The 14161-nt window shown below is 38.7% G+C and overlaps 1 protein-coding gene and 1 long non-coding RNA gene across 3 annotated transcripts; one reads left to right on the top strand and one right to left on the bottom strand.

Moving 5' to 3' along the window:
- Nucleotides 1–5798: 5798 nt before the first annotated feature.
- Nucleotides 5799–6406, bottom strand: LOC148854922 (uncharacterized). The gene is made up of 2 exons (XR_016113384.1): nt 6153–6406; nt 5799–6057 (listed from the first exon to the last, which is right to left on the bottom strand). It is a non-coding gene; the product is annotated as an uncharacterized LOC148854922 (long non-coding RNA).
- Nucleotides 6407–8608: 2202 nt separating this feature from the next.
- On the top strand, nt 8609–11785 carry PMI2 (PLASTID MOVEMENT IMPAIRED protein (DUF827)). 2 transcript variants are annotated; one of them, XM_088982393.1, is made up of 3 exons: nt 8609–9196; nt 9489–9621; nt 9741–11785. In XM_088982393.1, the coding sequence occupies exons 1-3, from the start codon at nt 9162–9164 to the stop codon at nt 11535–11537; spliced, it is 1965 nt and encodes a 654-aa protein (XP_088838519.1). In that variant the 5' UTR covers nt 8609–9161; the 3' UTR covers nt 11538–11785. The 2 variants fall into 2 exon arrangements, with proteins under 2 accessions (XP_088838519.1, XP_088838520.1); XM_088982394.1 differs by having other exon boundaries at nt 8804–9196; nt 9489–9606.
- The last annotated feature ends 2376 nt before the right edge of the window (nt 11786–14161 follow it).

The raw sequence follows: 14161 nt of genomic DNA on the forward strand, positions 1-14161 counted from the left end.
CCAACTTCTGTCTCTATTATTGCTTAATTTATTAATAAGAATAGAAAACAGTTTGGTTAACATCATTCCGAGGAGGTAGAACAAAGGGCCTGAATCCCTCAACCCCGGGAATCCAAGGATTAAACACAGGTCAGCCTTAATCCATGCCGACTTCCCAAAACACACCCTTTTCATAGATCCATTACTGACTTTCCAAAACACACCCGTTTCATGAGATAGGCTTCAGTCAGCGCAAGGCCCGTTCGAACAGTTTTTACATCCTTGCACCGGGAATATTTCTGTACTTCGGTGCTTTATTTCATGGGGAGATATTCTCAATGCAAGGCTATAATGGCTGTTGAAACGGGTTATGCAGTGATTGAATCTGTTTTCCCTTTTCATAGATCTGTCGCTAACTTTCCAAGATACACCCTTTTCAATAACCTTTCTATCTCTACAAATTCTTTGGCCAGGGCAATGCCAATTTGAACAGCTTTTATAACCTTGCATTGAAAATATCTCCATACTAATATGCTTTACAATCTCTTGCAAAATTGCAAGAGGCTGCCCAAGGGAAAAGGACCCATGACATTTCTCATAATAAACTCTTAACCCGAATTGGAGATCAAATCAGCCAAGTAAATGGAGTAATCTGCTTAGACTATGCTTATGAAGTCAAGACGACCAGATTACTTCAAAACCTGGTCATCTCCTTTTTGTCAATACATTTACTGATTTACAGGTAGGGCTGCAAGTCGGGCCGGGTTAGGTCAGGTTGAGGCCAACCCTATCCCAACCCTATGTTCTAAACCCCCAACCCTAACCCTAACCCAACCCGACCTTCAACCCCACCTACCCAACCCTAATTAATTCTTTCAACCCTAACCCAACCCGACCTTCAACCCCACCTACCCAACTCTAATTAATTCTTTCAACCCTAACCCAACCCGATGTCAACTTCAGGTTGGGCCCAATCCAACCTTCCCATCCCTTAAAATCTAGTAGAAAAATAAGTATTTATTTATCGTGAGTTATGACTTATGATAGATTTTTTCACAAAAATATAAATTCATGAAATTAACAATAATGAAACAAAAAATTATGGAAATAAAATTACTAATAACAACTCACAGGATCGAGCAAATAATTTGAATCTATTAGATAGATCACATAAAAATTATAAAACAAAAGGAAAAAACAAGTAGTCAAGTATCTATGAATAATTTAAAGAAAGGGGGCTATACAACTATCATGCATCTAAACAAATCAATGTATGTTATATATATAATTAAATATATGACATGTAGTAGAGTTGTAGACTAGTAGACTAATAGTCTAGTACTATATGAAAGAATGGTATGATCCATCTAATGGACGCCATAAAGGTTGTGGAATGGGTGGACGAATTTCAAAAATTTTCTACCTTCTCCCAACTGGGAATCATATTCCCTAAGTTTAGAATACAATATTCAAGGATCCCACTTGAACCATAATCAAACCAGATCTGTACCAAAAGGTAAATGGGAGGAATATACCTGATCCGGAGAAGCAGTATCTCCCAAAGTTGGTGTTCACGCCCAAAGAATGCTCCAAGATCCGTTCCTGCTGAAGATGACACAGTTGTGGATGGAACAGAACCAACAGAGTGCGTCCTACACACTGGATCCTTCACAAGAATCATCTGGAAACACTAAACACTGAATCCTTTTAGTTTTTGTTGCAAAACTAATGTCAAGAACAGATTTCTTGACTTTCTTTTTCTGCAAAGATCTAATCTTGCAAAAAACAGATGGCGGCGGCAGGAGGAGAACTCTAATGTCAAGAACCGATTCAGCACGTAGATAGCAGCCTCTAATGCGTATCCCCAAAAGGATGTGGGTAATTGTGAGCGTACGAGAAGTGACCGGACCATGTCTAACAAGGTCCTATTCCTCCTCTCTGAAACACCGTTGAGTTGAGGTGTAGCAGGAGGAGCTAATTGTGACACTATCCCATTGGCCTTTAAGTAGTCCCTGAATTCGTCAGAGAGATACTCGCCACCTCGATCTGATCGAAGGGCCTTAATTTCTCTCCCTAACTGTTTCTCGGCTTCCTGTCTGAACTCTTTGAACTTTTCAAATGATTCAGACTTATGTTTCATTAGGTACACGTAACCATATCGTGAAAAATCATCTGTAAAGGTGATGAAATACACGTGTTGATTCCGTGTCCTAACACACAGGGGACCACATACATCAGTATGTATTAGGTCAAGTGTGCCTTCAGATCTTTCAGGCTTACCGTCAAATGGCCGCTTAAACATCTTACCTTGAAGGCAAGGTTCACAAGTGGGAAGATTTTCTACAGTTAGAAAATCCAAAGGACCATCCTTTACCAACCTTGTGATTCGGTCAATACCGATATGGCCAAGTCGGTAATTCCAGAGGCACGTGGGACTTACTATATCACGATTCCTTTTCTTGGGATTTTTGACCGACGTAGTTTCGGTTAAGTTAGTTTCTAGAGAAGGATGTAGAACATAGAGACCATTCTCTAGTTCCCCGCATGCGATGAATTTATTATTCCGTTTAACAGTAATCACATTACTAAAATAAACAGTATATCCATCAGCACACAGTTTTGAAACAGAAATTAAATTTCTTCTCAAGTTCTGTACATAAAGACAATCTTTAAGTACAAGTATTCATTCTTTAAAAACTAATTCTACGGTTCCTATTGCCGCCGCTGCAACACTTGCAGTTGTTCCCAAGAATAGTGTCACTTCACCTTCACTCAACCTTCTGCTAACTTTGAACCCCTACAGTGAGTTACATGCATGAGTTGAAGCCCCGGAGTCAACACACCAGGACACAGAAGTAACTAACATGTTAGTTTCTATGACACAAGTTTCGATGTTACCTTTCTTAGATTCCAGGTAGGCTGGACAATTCCTCTTCCAGTGGCCGGTCTGATTGTAGAAGTGACAGACATCAGATGCCTTGTTCTTCTTCTGCTTCTTAGGATTGGCAGCCTTCTTCTGAGGCTTCTTTGCCTTTCTCTTTTTCTTGCCCGATTTGTTAGCTTCAGCAAGCATAACTACAGGCTCATCCTTCTTGAGTAGATCCTCGGCTCTCTGCAACATATTGCTGAGTTCCTGGACGCTGACATTCAGCTTATTCATATTGTAGTTCATTGTGAACGCATCGAAGGAAGAGGGCAAAGAATTGAGGATGGCATCCACTTGCGTGCCAAGATCTAGCTCGGATCCAAGAGCTTCAAGTTCGTTAATGTAACCCATCATCCAAAGACAATGGTCATGAACTTTCTGCCCTTTGGTCATCTGCGCGGTCATGAACAATTTCAGGACCTTCTGTCATGAACTTTCTCCTCCTTTCTTCTTGATTAAGAATCCTCCTAATTAGGAGTTATCCCAATCCAAATCAGTATTTGGATAGGGGATAATCTTAATCCTATCTGCAGATAAAGTTAGCTTACTCCTGATCTTATCAGGAGGTTACCAGATTCAAATCTAATTTGAATTTGGTCTCCAAGAGTGGATAAGGCTAAAAGCCTAATCATTTTACTGACATTAATCTCAGATTCGCCCCAAGGATGGGTGATCATATCAGCCCACCTCGAAATGGGCTTCTGGCCCATTAAGTGTTCAGTGTCTAATTACTTTCCAATCTGCTACCCAGTTGGGCTTCTATGTATGGCGTGGGACCCAAGCATTGATCTACACACCAGCCACATGGGTTCGGCCCAGCCTCTAAAACAAGGCCCAGCCGAATTCACTGAAAAACTCAATGAACCCCTTGAGTCCATCATATGGACCCTATGGGCCCAACACTTACATTAAGTGGTCCCTGGGCCAAGCCATCTTATAAAAACCCAGGGACTGTGGGCAGGTGCAAGATTAGCCCATCAGGTATTATCCTAAATGGTCTTACACTTAACCTCTCAGCCCTTAATGATCAAGCACTGCCCGACAAGAGAGGACCTCTCCCTCGGCTGCAAGGAACAGTGCCGCACTCTCCTCTCACATGGATCCCGGGAATTAAAACCATTTGCAAACAATTCGAAACCGTACATATATATATATATATATAAATATATTAATTTTGCAAAACAAAATTCCAACGATTGAAATCAACTGCCGGTAGTTTGGTTTCCATCAGAGAGAGTGCATTCCTGATCATTACCCTTTGTCCGACAAAGTGGCTGATTCTGTCACTATGATCACCCACTCAGATGAATTCTCAAACTGCCCCAACATACCCAGGTTTTGATCCCCGCTAAGGATCTCACTGATTGGCATATCAAAGGCAGCCTGATCCAACACCTAGTGAAATGTCATAATCGAGTCTAGGGGTCAGGTGTAACTTTCCAGTTTTGCCCATCTATCTCCAAGGTCCAGGGCAATACTGGAAATCTGGTCCGGTTTAAGGATTCAAGTAATCCCATACTGCATGTGCCTCGGGTCTTACCCTGGTGGCTGAGACAGGCCATCCCAACACTTGGTGGCACACCAGTATTAGTCTTGGCAGGATAAATCTCCCCAGACTTATCCAACGGCTGTGAACATTTAAAACTAACATGAGTCTCTATAAATGTCCAGTTTTAAGGTTTTACACAGAATTAAACCAAACAACATGAATCAAACATGCATTTTATTTATTTCCACTAAATAACAAAAGTACATCAAATCAGATTGAAGCTAAGGGCATACAAAAACTGTTTAACAGGGTTGCCCGAGGGGTCAACCCTAACCCAACCCGAACTAAGGTCGGGTTTAAGAATTTTAACCCTAATCCTAGTCCAATCATCAACCAAGCCCAAGTTGCAGCCCTATTTACAAGGATCAGGGAGTTGCATGAGAGAGAGAGAGAGAGAGAGAGAGAGAGAGAGAGAGAGAGAGAGAGAGAGAGAGAGAGAGAGAGGTTCCTTGTTCATTTTGAGTCGTAGATTGCCCAAGTACAATGACATTTATTTGCTGAACTATGAATGGTAAGGAAATGAATATCATCCATGCATTGCTGTACCAAGAGGAAGACCGTTTGGAATCAGCAATAAACCTAATAAATATTGATGTCCACGTATCAAACCATCCTTACTAGACCTCTTTCTCTCCTAGTGCTTGGATATGCTAGCATTGATTTATCTCGATAATAACATTTAAGTCCCATTTGTTTTTTGGTTTGGGTAAGTTTTTCCTAAGAAACACTTATTTAGTAAGTGCATTTTATACATATTCTTTTATTTTCCATGTAAATAATGTAATGATCATTTTAGCCATAAAAATTCATTATTAAAAGGGGCATTTCTGTCCCATTCAAGTATTGGCAATTTTTCCCTTAAGTAGGAAAATTATTTATCCACCTAAGAGATGGGTAACCTTTCCATGGTCCCCACATAAATACAAAAAAAGAACATGGGGTTCTTAGTCAATGAGAACCAAAATCCCATTGACCAACTTTTCCCCTCTCAAAATAAAAAAAAAATAAAAGAAACTCCCCCTTAGGATATTTTGGTGATGGAAATCTATAGTCATATGCTTGATCCAATTCACCCAACCAATACAGTTAGGGAATTATTCTGGTGTAAACTAATGTACACTCCCAAATGAAGCAACATGGGCCCTAAGACCTAGGACCCAAGGGCAGCCCATTGCATAATTCTCAGGATTCTCATTCTCAGAATCCTTTTAGAAAAGGATGGATTCTTAGAATTTTCATCCTGAGAATCACTAATCTTATTTGGCACGGTCATTTGATTCCTGTTTCTCAGAAATAGAATCATGTTTGACAGTAACCAATTTCTTTGAATCAATTTTTCGATTGTTTGATAGACAAAACCATATCAATTTTAATACATATAAGTTCAAATACATATGAAAAAAGGAGAGAGGTTCACTTGTTCACATGTTTCATTTTAAAATTAGAATGATACATATGATTAAAATTACATAACATAGATAAACATCACAATATCAAATAAAATCACATTAGAATCCAAGATGACATAATATAATACTATGAATATACTTGTAGATCTTCAGTCGGAGATCGATACAGAAAATGAGCGTTGGTTAACCAACAACTGAAACAAGGTTGAGCGTTGGTTAATGAATCTTTATTGATCGTTGATTGTCAACAACTGAAATAGAAAAGGAACACAAGAGTTACAATCCAAACCTGTAATGAGTGGGAGATCGAAGATCTTTAGAAAAAGTGAGAATTGGTGCCAGAGATCGTGAGATTAGACGGCCTCTATAAGGAAGAAGAAGAAGTTGGATCGTGAGATAACTAGCACAAAGAAAAGTGGAAAAAGTTGAATGTTTATCGCCTGAAACATGATCGGTGCCAGAGATCATTTGGACCATTGTAGACGATGAAGAAAAACCGAAGGGGTAGGGTTTCGGGTGAGTGTTAGAGGTTAGAGCCTTAAATGGAAATTACAAAAATACCAAACTTTTCACGTGTGACTCTATCACATATGTTCGCTATTTACAAATTGGAAAATTCCTGATTAGTATCCTGTACTTGTGGCCTAGTGCCAATTTGGTCCCCAAACTTTAAAATGCAATGACTCAGTACCCAAACTTTTAAAACGTGACAATCTAGTACTTGCCATTAACTAGCCGTTAACCAGTCATTAAGTGTAATTTGAAAAAGACCCAAATGCCCTTCGAGTGTCATCTAATTTTCTTTATCAACCATCTAAACATTGACAAAATATTAGCGGTCTCAAATCTTGCCTTTTCCATTCAAGGAAGTTGGGGTCACCTTTGAGTGGGCATTCTAGTGACCCCAACTTTCTTGAATAGGATTTGAGACTACTAATTTTTTGTTAATGTTTGGATGGTTGTTAAAGAAAATTATATGACACTTGAAGGGCATTTTGTCTTTTTCAAATGCCACTTAATAGCTGGTTAATAGCTAGTTAACAATAGGTAATAGATTGTCATGTTTTGAAAGTTCAGGTACTGAATTGTCGCATTTTAAAGTTTGGAAACCAAAATGGAATAGACCAAAAGTACAGGGTACTAATCGGAAATTTTCCTTTTACAATAAATATGGCGAGAATTGAGAAATGCAAGCTCAGAATCCACTTTTTTTCACTCCAAAAAATATCATTTTTGGAGGGATTTTTTTCATCCCATTTTGAATGGGAAACAACAGACTGGTTTGAACCAAATGCCATTATCATCGTGAGAACTCCCATTAGAGGATTTTAATGGAGCAAGTTTACTTGCAACTATATTAAAAAGTTCAAGGGAGGTGATTGCAATTACCAAACTTTATGAAAAATTTTAGGAATGTTTAGAAACTTCAAGGAGGTTTCATCATTTTACCCTTATTTTTGTAGAGTAATAAAGTAATTATTAGAGGCATTATCAATTACACTATAAATATTATAAATTAATAAAGTTGGAGCTAAGTCAGCTAACTAATGGACTGGTCCGTTGAGCCTAACAAATAGAATTGGGATCTTCTGCCAACAAAACATGTTCTAACCCTCTACCAACATGATTTAATACCACACATCTCATAATGAGACTGGGACCAATGGACCACCATAAAAGTAGGACCCGCCATGTTTTGTTGGAAAAAGATCTGGACTCTAATATACATGGGTTGGTGTTGTAATATTTAATAAATTGGGGTTAAAGTCTAGCTAGGGATGCTCACGGTTCGGTTAACCAAACTGTGGGGCTTTTTCTTGGACCGAATCGGTTTTTGGAAAATCGGTAACCAAAACCAGTCGGTTAACCATTGGTTCGGTTTGTTGGTTTTTCATTTTTTAATTTTTATAATATACATTTATAAAAAAATATAAATATATAATATAATATTATAAATATTTAATATATATAATATACATAAATATATATCAAATATATAGAAATATATGTATATCGGTCGTTTCAATTAACCGCCGGTTTTCTATATTGGTTAACCGAAACCAAACCGATACCTTTGATTTTTTAAAAACTTTAAACCAAAACAAAACCAATCAATTCGGTTAACCGATTTTTCAGTTCTGTTTCGATTGATTTTTTTTGCTCACCCCTAAGTCTAGCATGCCCTGATCCATAGACCGAAGATATATCTCAGGCTAATTTACACAACATCGTTTAACAATTCTCCAAAACTCCAACTGCAACCATTGGTTCGTGTGGTTTAGCATCTGAGGGCGTGGGTCGCATGGCAAGTCATGTGCCTTTGATGCATACATGACTTTTCTTTTGGAAACTGGAACTGCTCCAAATTCTCCAAAACATTTCCCATACTTATAAATTATTATTTATGGGAGATGTTTCTAATTCACGGTAAATGTACTTGTGAGGCACCCATGTATGTGTAGCAGATCCCATTCCCTTTTATTTGAGACGGGATCTACTCCTCACACTCGCGCGCCTCAGATGCACATCCACAGTGCATTGGGAACATCTTCCGTCATGGTAGAATGTGATTGTGAGGCGTGTGTGAGGCGCCTTTTCTTTTTATTCACGCTTAAGTCCTCACGAATTCGGGCCTTTTGTCTTTTCTCCCAAGATGACACTTCATACCCAGAAACCGACAATTTTGATTTGATTGTCCGATGCTTTAGCCTTTGGTTAAATACATGGTTTTCTCTACTTTTCTCTGCTTCCCCTCTCAATGCATGGTTATCAATTTGGCTTTATATTACTAGGATCTGGTGAAAAACGAATCGGGTTTAAGACATTGGCTCAAAATATCTAAGCCGGATCCAAATGGTCGGTGAACGGTGGTGTGGATGGGTTGGCGGGTTAATTACCAATGGCCTCATTTTAATGAGGTGTCTCAGAATTCTAAAGACCGTTGGTTCTGTAATACATGGTGGAGAAACAATTGTCTTTTTCCGGACTCGCTGAATGAACCATGAGACCTGTTTAATACGATAGCCCCTGGTCTAATAGATTTTGATGTCACACCAACTTTCAGAGACTCAGAGACGTTTTCAATTTCAAGAATATATAATAATTTTCAGAATTTTTCATGGTCGAAGATGGCAAAATCAGCATTTTTGATTTTTTTTTTTTTAATTTTTCTGACGAGAGTTCGTAGTTTCAATTACAGCCAATCAAGCCCTTCTTTCTTTCTCTCTCCGTTTTATCTTCTTTCATGGGGGACTTCTCTGCAACCTAACGAAGTGAAGCACAACACTCTCCAACTCACATGGGAAGTGAGAACTGGCTCAACAACAATATCAGGTAAGAGTTTCTAGTTTTTTCTGTTTATTTATAGAAACTTTCAATTTTATTTTTATATATTTATTCAAATTTCAATGGAGTGAATGGTCAATCGATTTCGCCTTCTCCTTATAACCAGATTCTAGTTTCAAATCTGTAACTTTGTTTGTTGGAATTTTTGGTTTTGGATCAGAAGAATGTGTTTCCAGCCATATCCTCTAATTTGTTGAAAAAACAGAATGTCGGTTCATCTCTTTATTTGTTTTTTGGGTAAAAAGATAAAAAAGATTAATCTCATTTTTATATGAATCAGGGGTGGAATGAATAGAGCAGAGATCGATGACATAAAACGAATTGGGTCAGTTAAAGCAGCTGTTAGTTTGTATGGAGAACGATTTCTGGAGAGAAAACCTGGGCCGCAAAAAACTCAGGTGAGTTTCTCAGAGGTACGAAAAGAAGAATCCACAATGAACCCTTCACCTCTCTCTTATAATAATTTTCTCTTTCTTTGTTGAATTTACTACTGCATTGAGCTGATAATTGTTGAAAATTTTATATCATGAAGAAGCTACCATCGAGCGCAAAGGAACTACATCTGGCAAAGAGGGACATTGGTCGACTGAATGAGAGCAGAAAGGTTGCAGAGTCTGAAAAAGCCCAAGCAGAATCTGAACTTTTTAATGCGAGGAAGACTGTCAAGGATCTCACTTTGCAGATAGAACAATCAAACTCAGAGGCTAAAGCACAGAAGCAGGAGATTGAAAAGCTGAAGAAGGAAAGAGGTGAAAATGGACTGCCACTGGATGTTGGAGAAGTGGATAAACATCAGTACATGGAAATGATGAGGGAATTGGAATTTGTAAAACATGAGTTGAGTAGACTTAAACTTGATATGGCTTCTGTTAAACAAGCCAAACTGAGGGCAGAAAAAGAAACTGAAGCCTCGGTTTCGAGAATGAGGTCTTATTCATGCTCTGTGGAAGCACTAAGAAAAGAGATTGAGGATGCCAATGAGGAACAAGTACTTGTTGAGCTGGCTAGGATCGAAGCAATTAAAGAACTTGAAGCCATTGAAGCTCAGAGAGTAGCCGAGGCTACTCAATTCTCAGATACAATAGAGAAAACCAGAAACAGAATCAAGGAATTTACTAAAGAACTTGACTGGGAAAAGAAACTTGAAACCCAACTGGCCATAACAAATGCAGATGTTGATGTCCTACAGAATGAACTAAAGCTAGTAAGGGCAATGGAGAGCAGGGTTAAGCAAAACGAAAATCCAGGTGATACTGAGGTTAGTGAGGGAAGGGAAGAGCAATCAGAAACTTCAATGTTGTTACAGTCAGTAACAGAAGAACAAGAAGCAGCAAAGAAAGAATTAATGTCTATCAGAGAAGAAGGATACCGGTTTATGTCCTCCATGGATGCCATAAGAGATGAAATCAAGCGTGTCTCCAAAGAATCGGCCCAATTGAAGAGTTTAGAAGATAAAGCAGACTTAACCGTTCAGAGTCTCAATTCTAAGCTACTCAAGGCCAAGTCAAAGATGGAAGCAGCATCTGCAGCCGAGGAAAAGGCAAAGGCAATTGTATCCAATTTATCAATCACGCTTCAGCAGTTAAAAACAGAAAGAGATGCAGCCAAGAAAGAGAGAGAGCTAATTAGAGAAGAAACTGCTTGTGTCCAAGCAGCAATTCAGAAGACAGAATCTCAGATTGACTTAGCGGAGAACAGATTGGAAGCTGCCATGCAAGAGCTTGAAGCAGTGAAAGCATCAGAAGCAACTGCTCTTGAGAGCTTGAAAAAACTTTCTGAGAAAACCATGAGAGCTAGAGCTATGGCATCTAAGCGAAAGTCTTCAATTACCATCTCAAAATTTGAATATGAATATTTGATTGGGCGTGCAGAGGAGGCCAAAGAAGTTGCAGATAAAAAGGTGGCAGCAGCCGAGGCATGGGTTGAAGCATTAAAAGCCTCTGAGAAGGAGATATTGATTGAGACTGAAATAGTCCACAATGAATTGAAAGAGCTACAAGCAAAGCAAGAGACATCCAGAAAAGATAAGTCAATGGGAGTTGAAAGAGCAGCTGGGACTGACCATTATGATGCAAGACAACAAAGTGAGATAAACAAAGACTTGCAGGTGGAAAAGGCATTGCGAAGAAAATCATTGAAAGAAAATGGCAGCTCAACCCCAAGAAGGGCTAAGCCACGAAAGCCTAGTTCACCAGGAGCTTGGCATGTGGCTAGGTCAGCTTCCATCACACGTAGGAAGAAGAAGGCAATGCGGAACATGGCCAAGTTATTTAGAAGGAAAAGAACTGACAAGGATCACTTATCTGCATGCAGTAATGTATTAGAATGAGATGCAGATATGAATAGTATTGGTTTCTTCATTGGGTATGGGTACTTACCCCATTAATATGATTTACACTTTCAACTTTTTTTTTTATAGATGATTTAACACTATTAACTGAGGAACCTTTTGGCAGTTAATTTCCTCCCGCTAACCTTTTCTTCTTTTGCTTTTATACTTTCTTATTAGTGCATTCCTGTCTAGAAACAAGTTTGGTTTATATATCTTCTTTTTGAATGAACGGAATAATGTACTCAAGTGGATTGAGGGTGGTGAGGGTTCAGTAAGACAGAGTAATGAAGATTGTGTATGTTCTTGTAGGTGGGTCCGTAGGTTCAAAAATGTTCTCTCTATAGAAAGGCTCGGGCTTCGTTTATATGTTATTTATTGTTTTAAGTTTTCAACTAATTGAGCATGTTAGAACTTAAGCTGCAATCTTCCGAGGATTGATTTAATAATCTGGTACTCATGCCCTCTTTACTATTTTAATTAATTATCTTATTTTTCTTTTGGGTTTTAAAGAATAGGGGTTTAACCTTAGGGAGAAAATTTGAAGCTTCCAACCAGGGTGAGGGTAGCTAGAAATAAAATTAGGAACATGATAAAATAATGAGGTTAAAAGGGATTAAAGTGCTCAAATGTTAGTAATAGGTTAAGTAGTTGAGCTGAATGACTTGTTGCTTTGTCTTTTGAAGATGAAAAGACAAGGTAATATATGATTATGTTCAGACATCTTAGCCGTTACCATGTCAGCCCTTAATTTCGAAACCAACAACTTGAAACTTGGAAGTAAACATCCAAAGAATGGTACGCTAAGAGAGCAATAAACCATATAATTGATTGGCAGTCAGAATATGAATACCATAAACTAGATTTTTTAAGCATGGACGATATGACCACATGGCTTAAGAAAATAAGCGTGAAAGGAAGCTTTTCATCCTCGTTTGTGATGTTAGCTGTTAAATAATTCGTTTTTAATTTAAAAAGAAAGCCCATAATAAAGGCCCAAGAAAACTTTTGCTCCCTTTAAGATGGAGGGGGAGGGAATACCCCTTTCAAACATGAATAACAAAGCTACATCAATGATGAAGCTAACACTAAAGCCATGCGGAGCAGAGTAAACGGCACGACCAAAAAAAAATGTTGCAGGTAAGAAGTGCTATACGATATTGTTTATTGTGTTTTATTATACATCAGTGCCATTAGGCGCCACCTAGATGAAATGGGAATATTAAAATGGTGTTTCTTTTAAAAGTAAATTTCATATAGTGTGAGAAAATAACAAGTATGAAACAGTACAAAAGTTTGTATTTGATGACCCTACCAAACAAGGATGTAAGTATAAATGCATATGTGGTGCTGATGTTTCATCATAACAGATACACAACACCACATATAAAGTATTGGAGATATTTCCGATGTATGCATGACTGATACCATGTCGTGAGCTCGGTGTGAAGGAGTTCAAATCTACGCCTTACAGAATGGGAGCCCGCCACTCTCATTATTCCCGCCCTCAACCTCAACTTGGTGCTTCCCCCCCTCCCCACACCAAAAAAAAAAAAAAAACTCAACTGTCATAGATCTTGACGAGGCCAATGATGGTCTCAGCTGGTGGAGACTGGAGCTCCTGTACACAGAAGATGTGGTTCCCCACTTCCCCATCAAATGGAAGCACCAGGGGATCATATGGAGGCTGAAGAACTTCATGCCCATTTTCTCATAAGCTCATTAATCAGAAGAGTACTATACGTACAAGAAGGCTTAACTATTTTTGTTGGGGAAGATGGGGTTACTTTAACTTATGAGGAGAAGCTCTGAGGCGCGTCTGAAGACACTGTCTTTAGAACATTATTTGCCCCCACTCAGTTTTACTGAGTTTGATGTTGGGTTACAGGCAAATTCGTTCCTAGGATACAACAGAGCCTTGGGCGAGAATCTGCAACCAGCAAAGTTGAAGAGTCTCCAAAGAAACCTTCTGTGAGACTGTAGTAGACAAGACTGAGAGAGAGAGAGATAGTGAATTTCGAAACTGTATTTTTGGAGTTTGATTCATGCTCCTTAAATAACTTGTGAAGAGGTATGAGGAAAATGTAGGTGCTGGTTTAGAGAAGGCACCTTGAACAGTCACAATTTCAACTATTGTGATTGTTTAAAAAGTTGTTAATAGTTGGTGACTGTTAACTTTGAATTGTGCCTCTTGATCACACCCGATTGAATCGTGACCGTTGATCTCATCAATGGTGATCAACGGTCATCAACGTACTAAAACCAAAGCCGCCCATTGCAAGCCACGCGGGTGCGAGCAAAGTGCGCCTTTAAAGCGCCTCATTGCACCACACACACGCGTGTGCGTGCGGTGCACGGTATTGAATCCCCATTCTCTCCTCTACTAATTCTAAGGAGTGCAAATCAGCTCCTATTGAAATATTGAAAACAAAACTTATAATTTTCCAATGTGGGACAAGTTCAAAACTGGGTTTTGTAAAAGAAAAACTTATTTTTTCAAACAAGTGTATAGGTGCAATTTCTCATGTAATTGACCAATCAAACCCATTGGATTTAATCTCTTATGAGATTAAAATCCAAAAATCCCCCACATTGATTGATCAATTACATAGTTCTCTCTCAAT

Source organism: Nelumbo lutea, chromosome 4 (assembly GCF_056320005.1).
Source record: "Nelumbo lutea isolate HS-2025 chromosome 4, American lotus-T2T, whole genome shotgun sequence".
NCBI classification, from domain to species: domain Eukaryota; kingdom Viridiplantae; phylum Streptophyta; class Magnoliopsida; order Proteales; family Nelumbonaceae; genus Nelumbo; species Nelumbo lutea.

What these genes read in the sequence shown, in the direction of transcription:
- PMI2 (XM_088982393.1), top strand. Translation starts at nt 9,162, where the DNA reads ATGGGAAGTGAGAACTGGCTCAACAACAATATCAG. An exon ending in TGGCTCAACAACAATATCAG is followed by an intron (nt 9,197 to 9,488) that starts GTAAGAGTTTCT and finishes TATATGAATCAG; the next exon opens with GGGTGGAATGAATAGAGCAG. An exon ending in CTCAGGTGAGTTTCTCAGAG is followed by an intron (nt 9,622 to 9,740) that starts GTACGAAAAGAA and finishes TATATCATGAAG; the next exon opens with AAGCTACCATCGAGCGCAAA.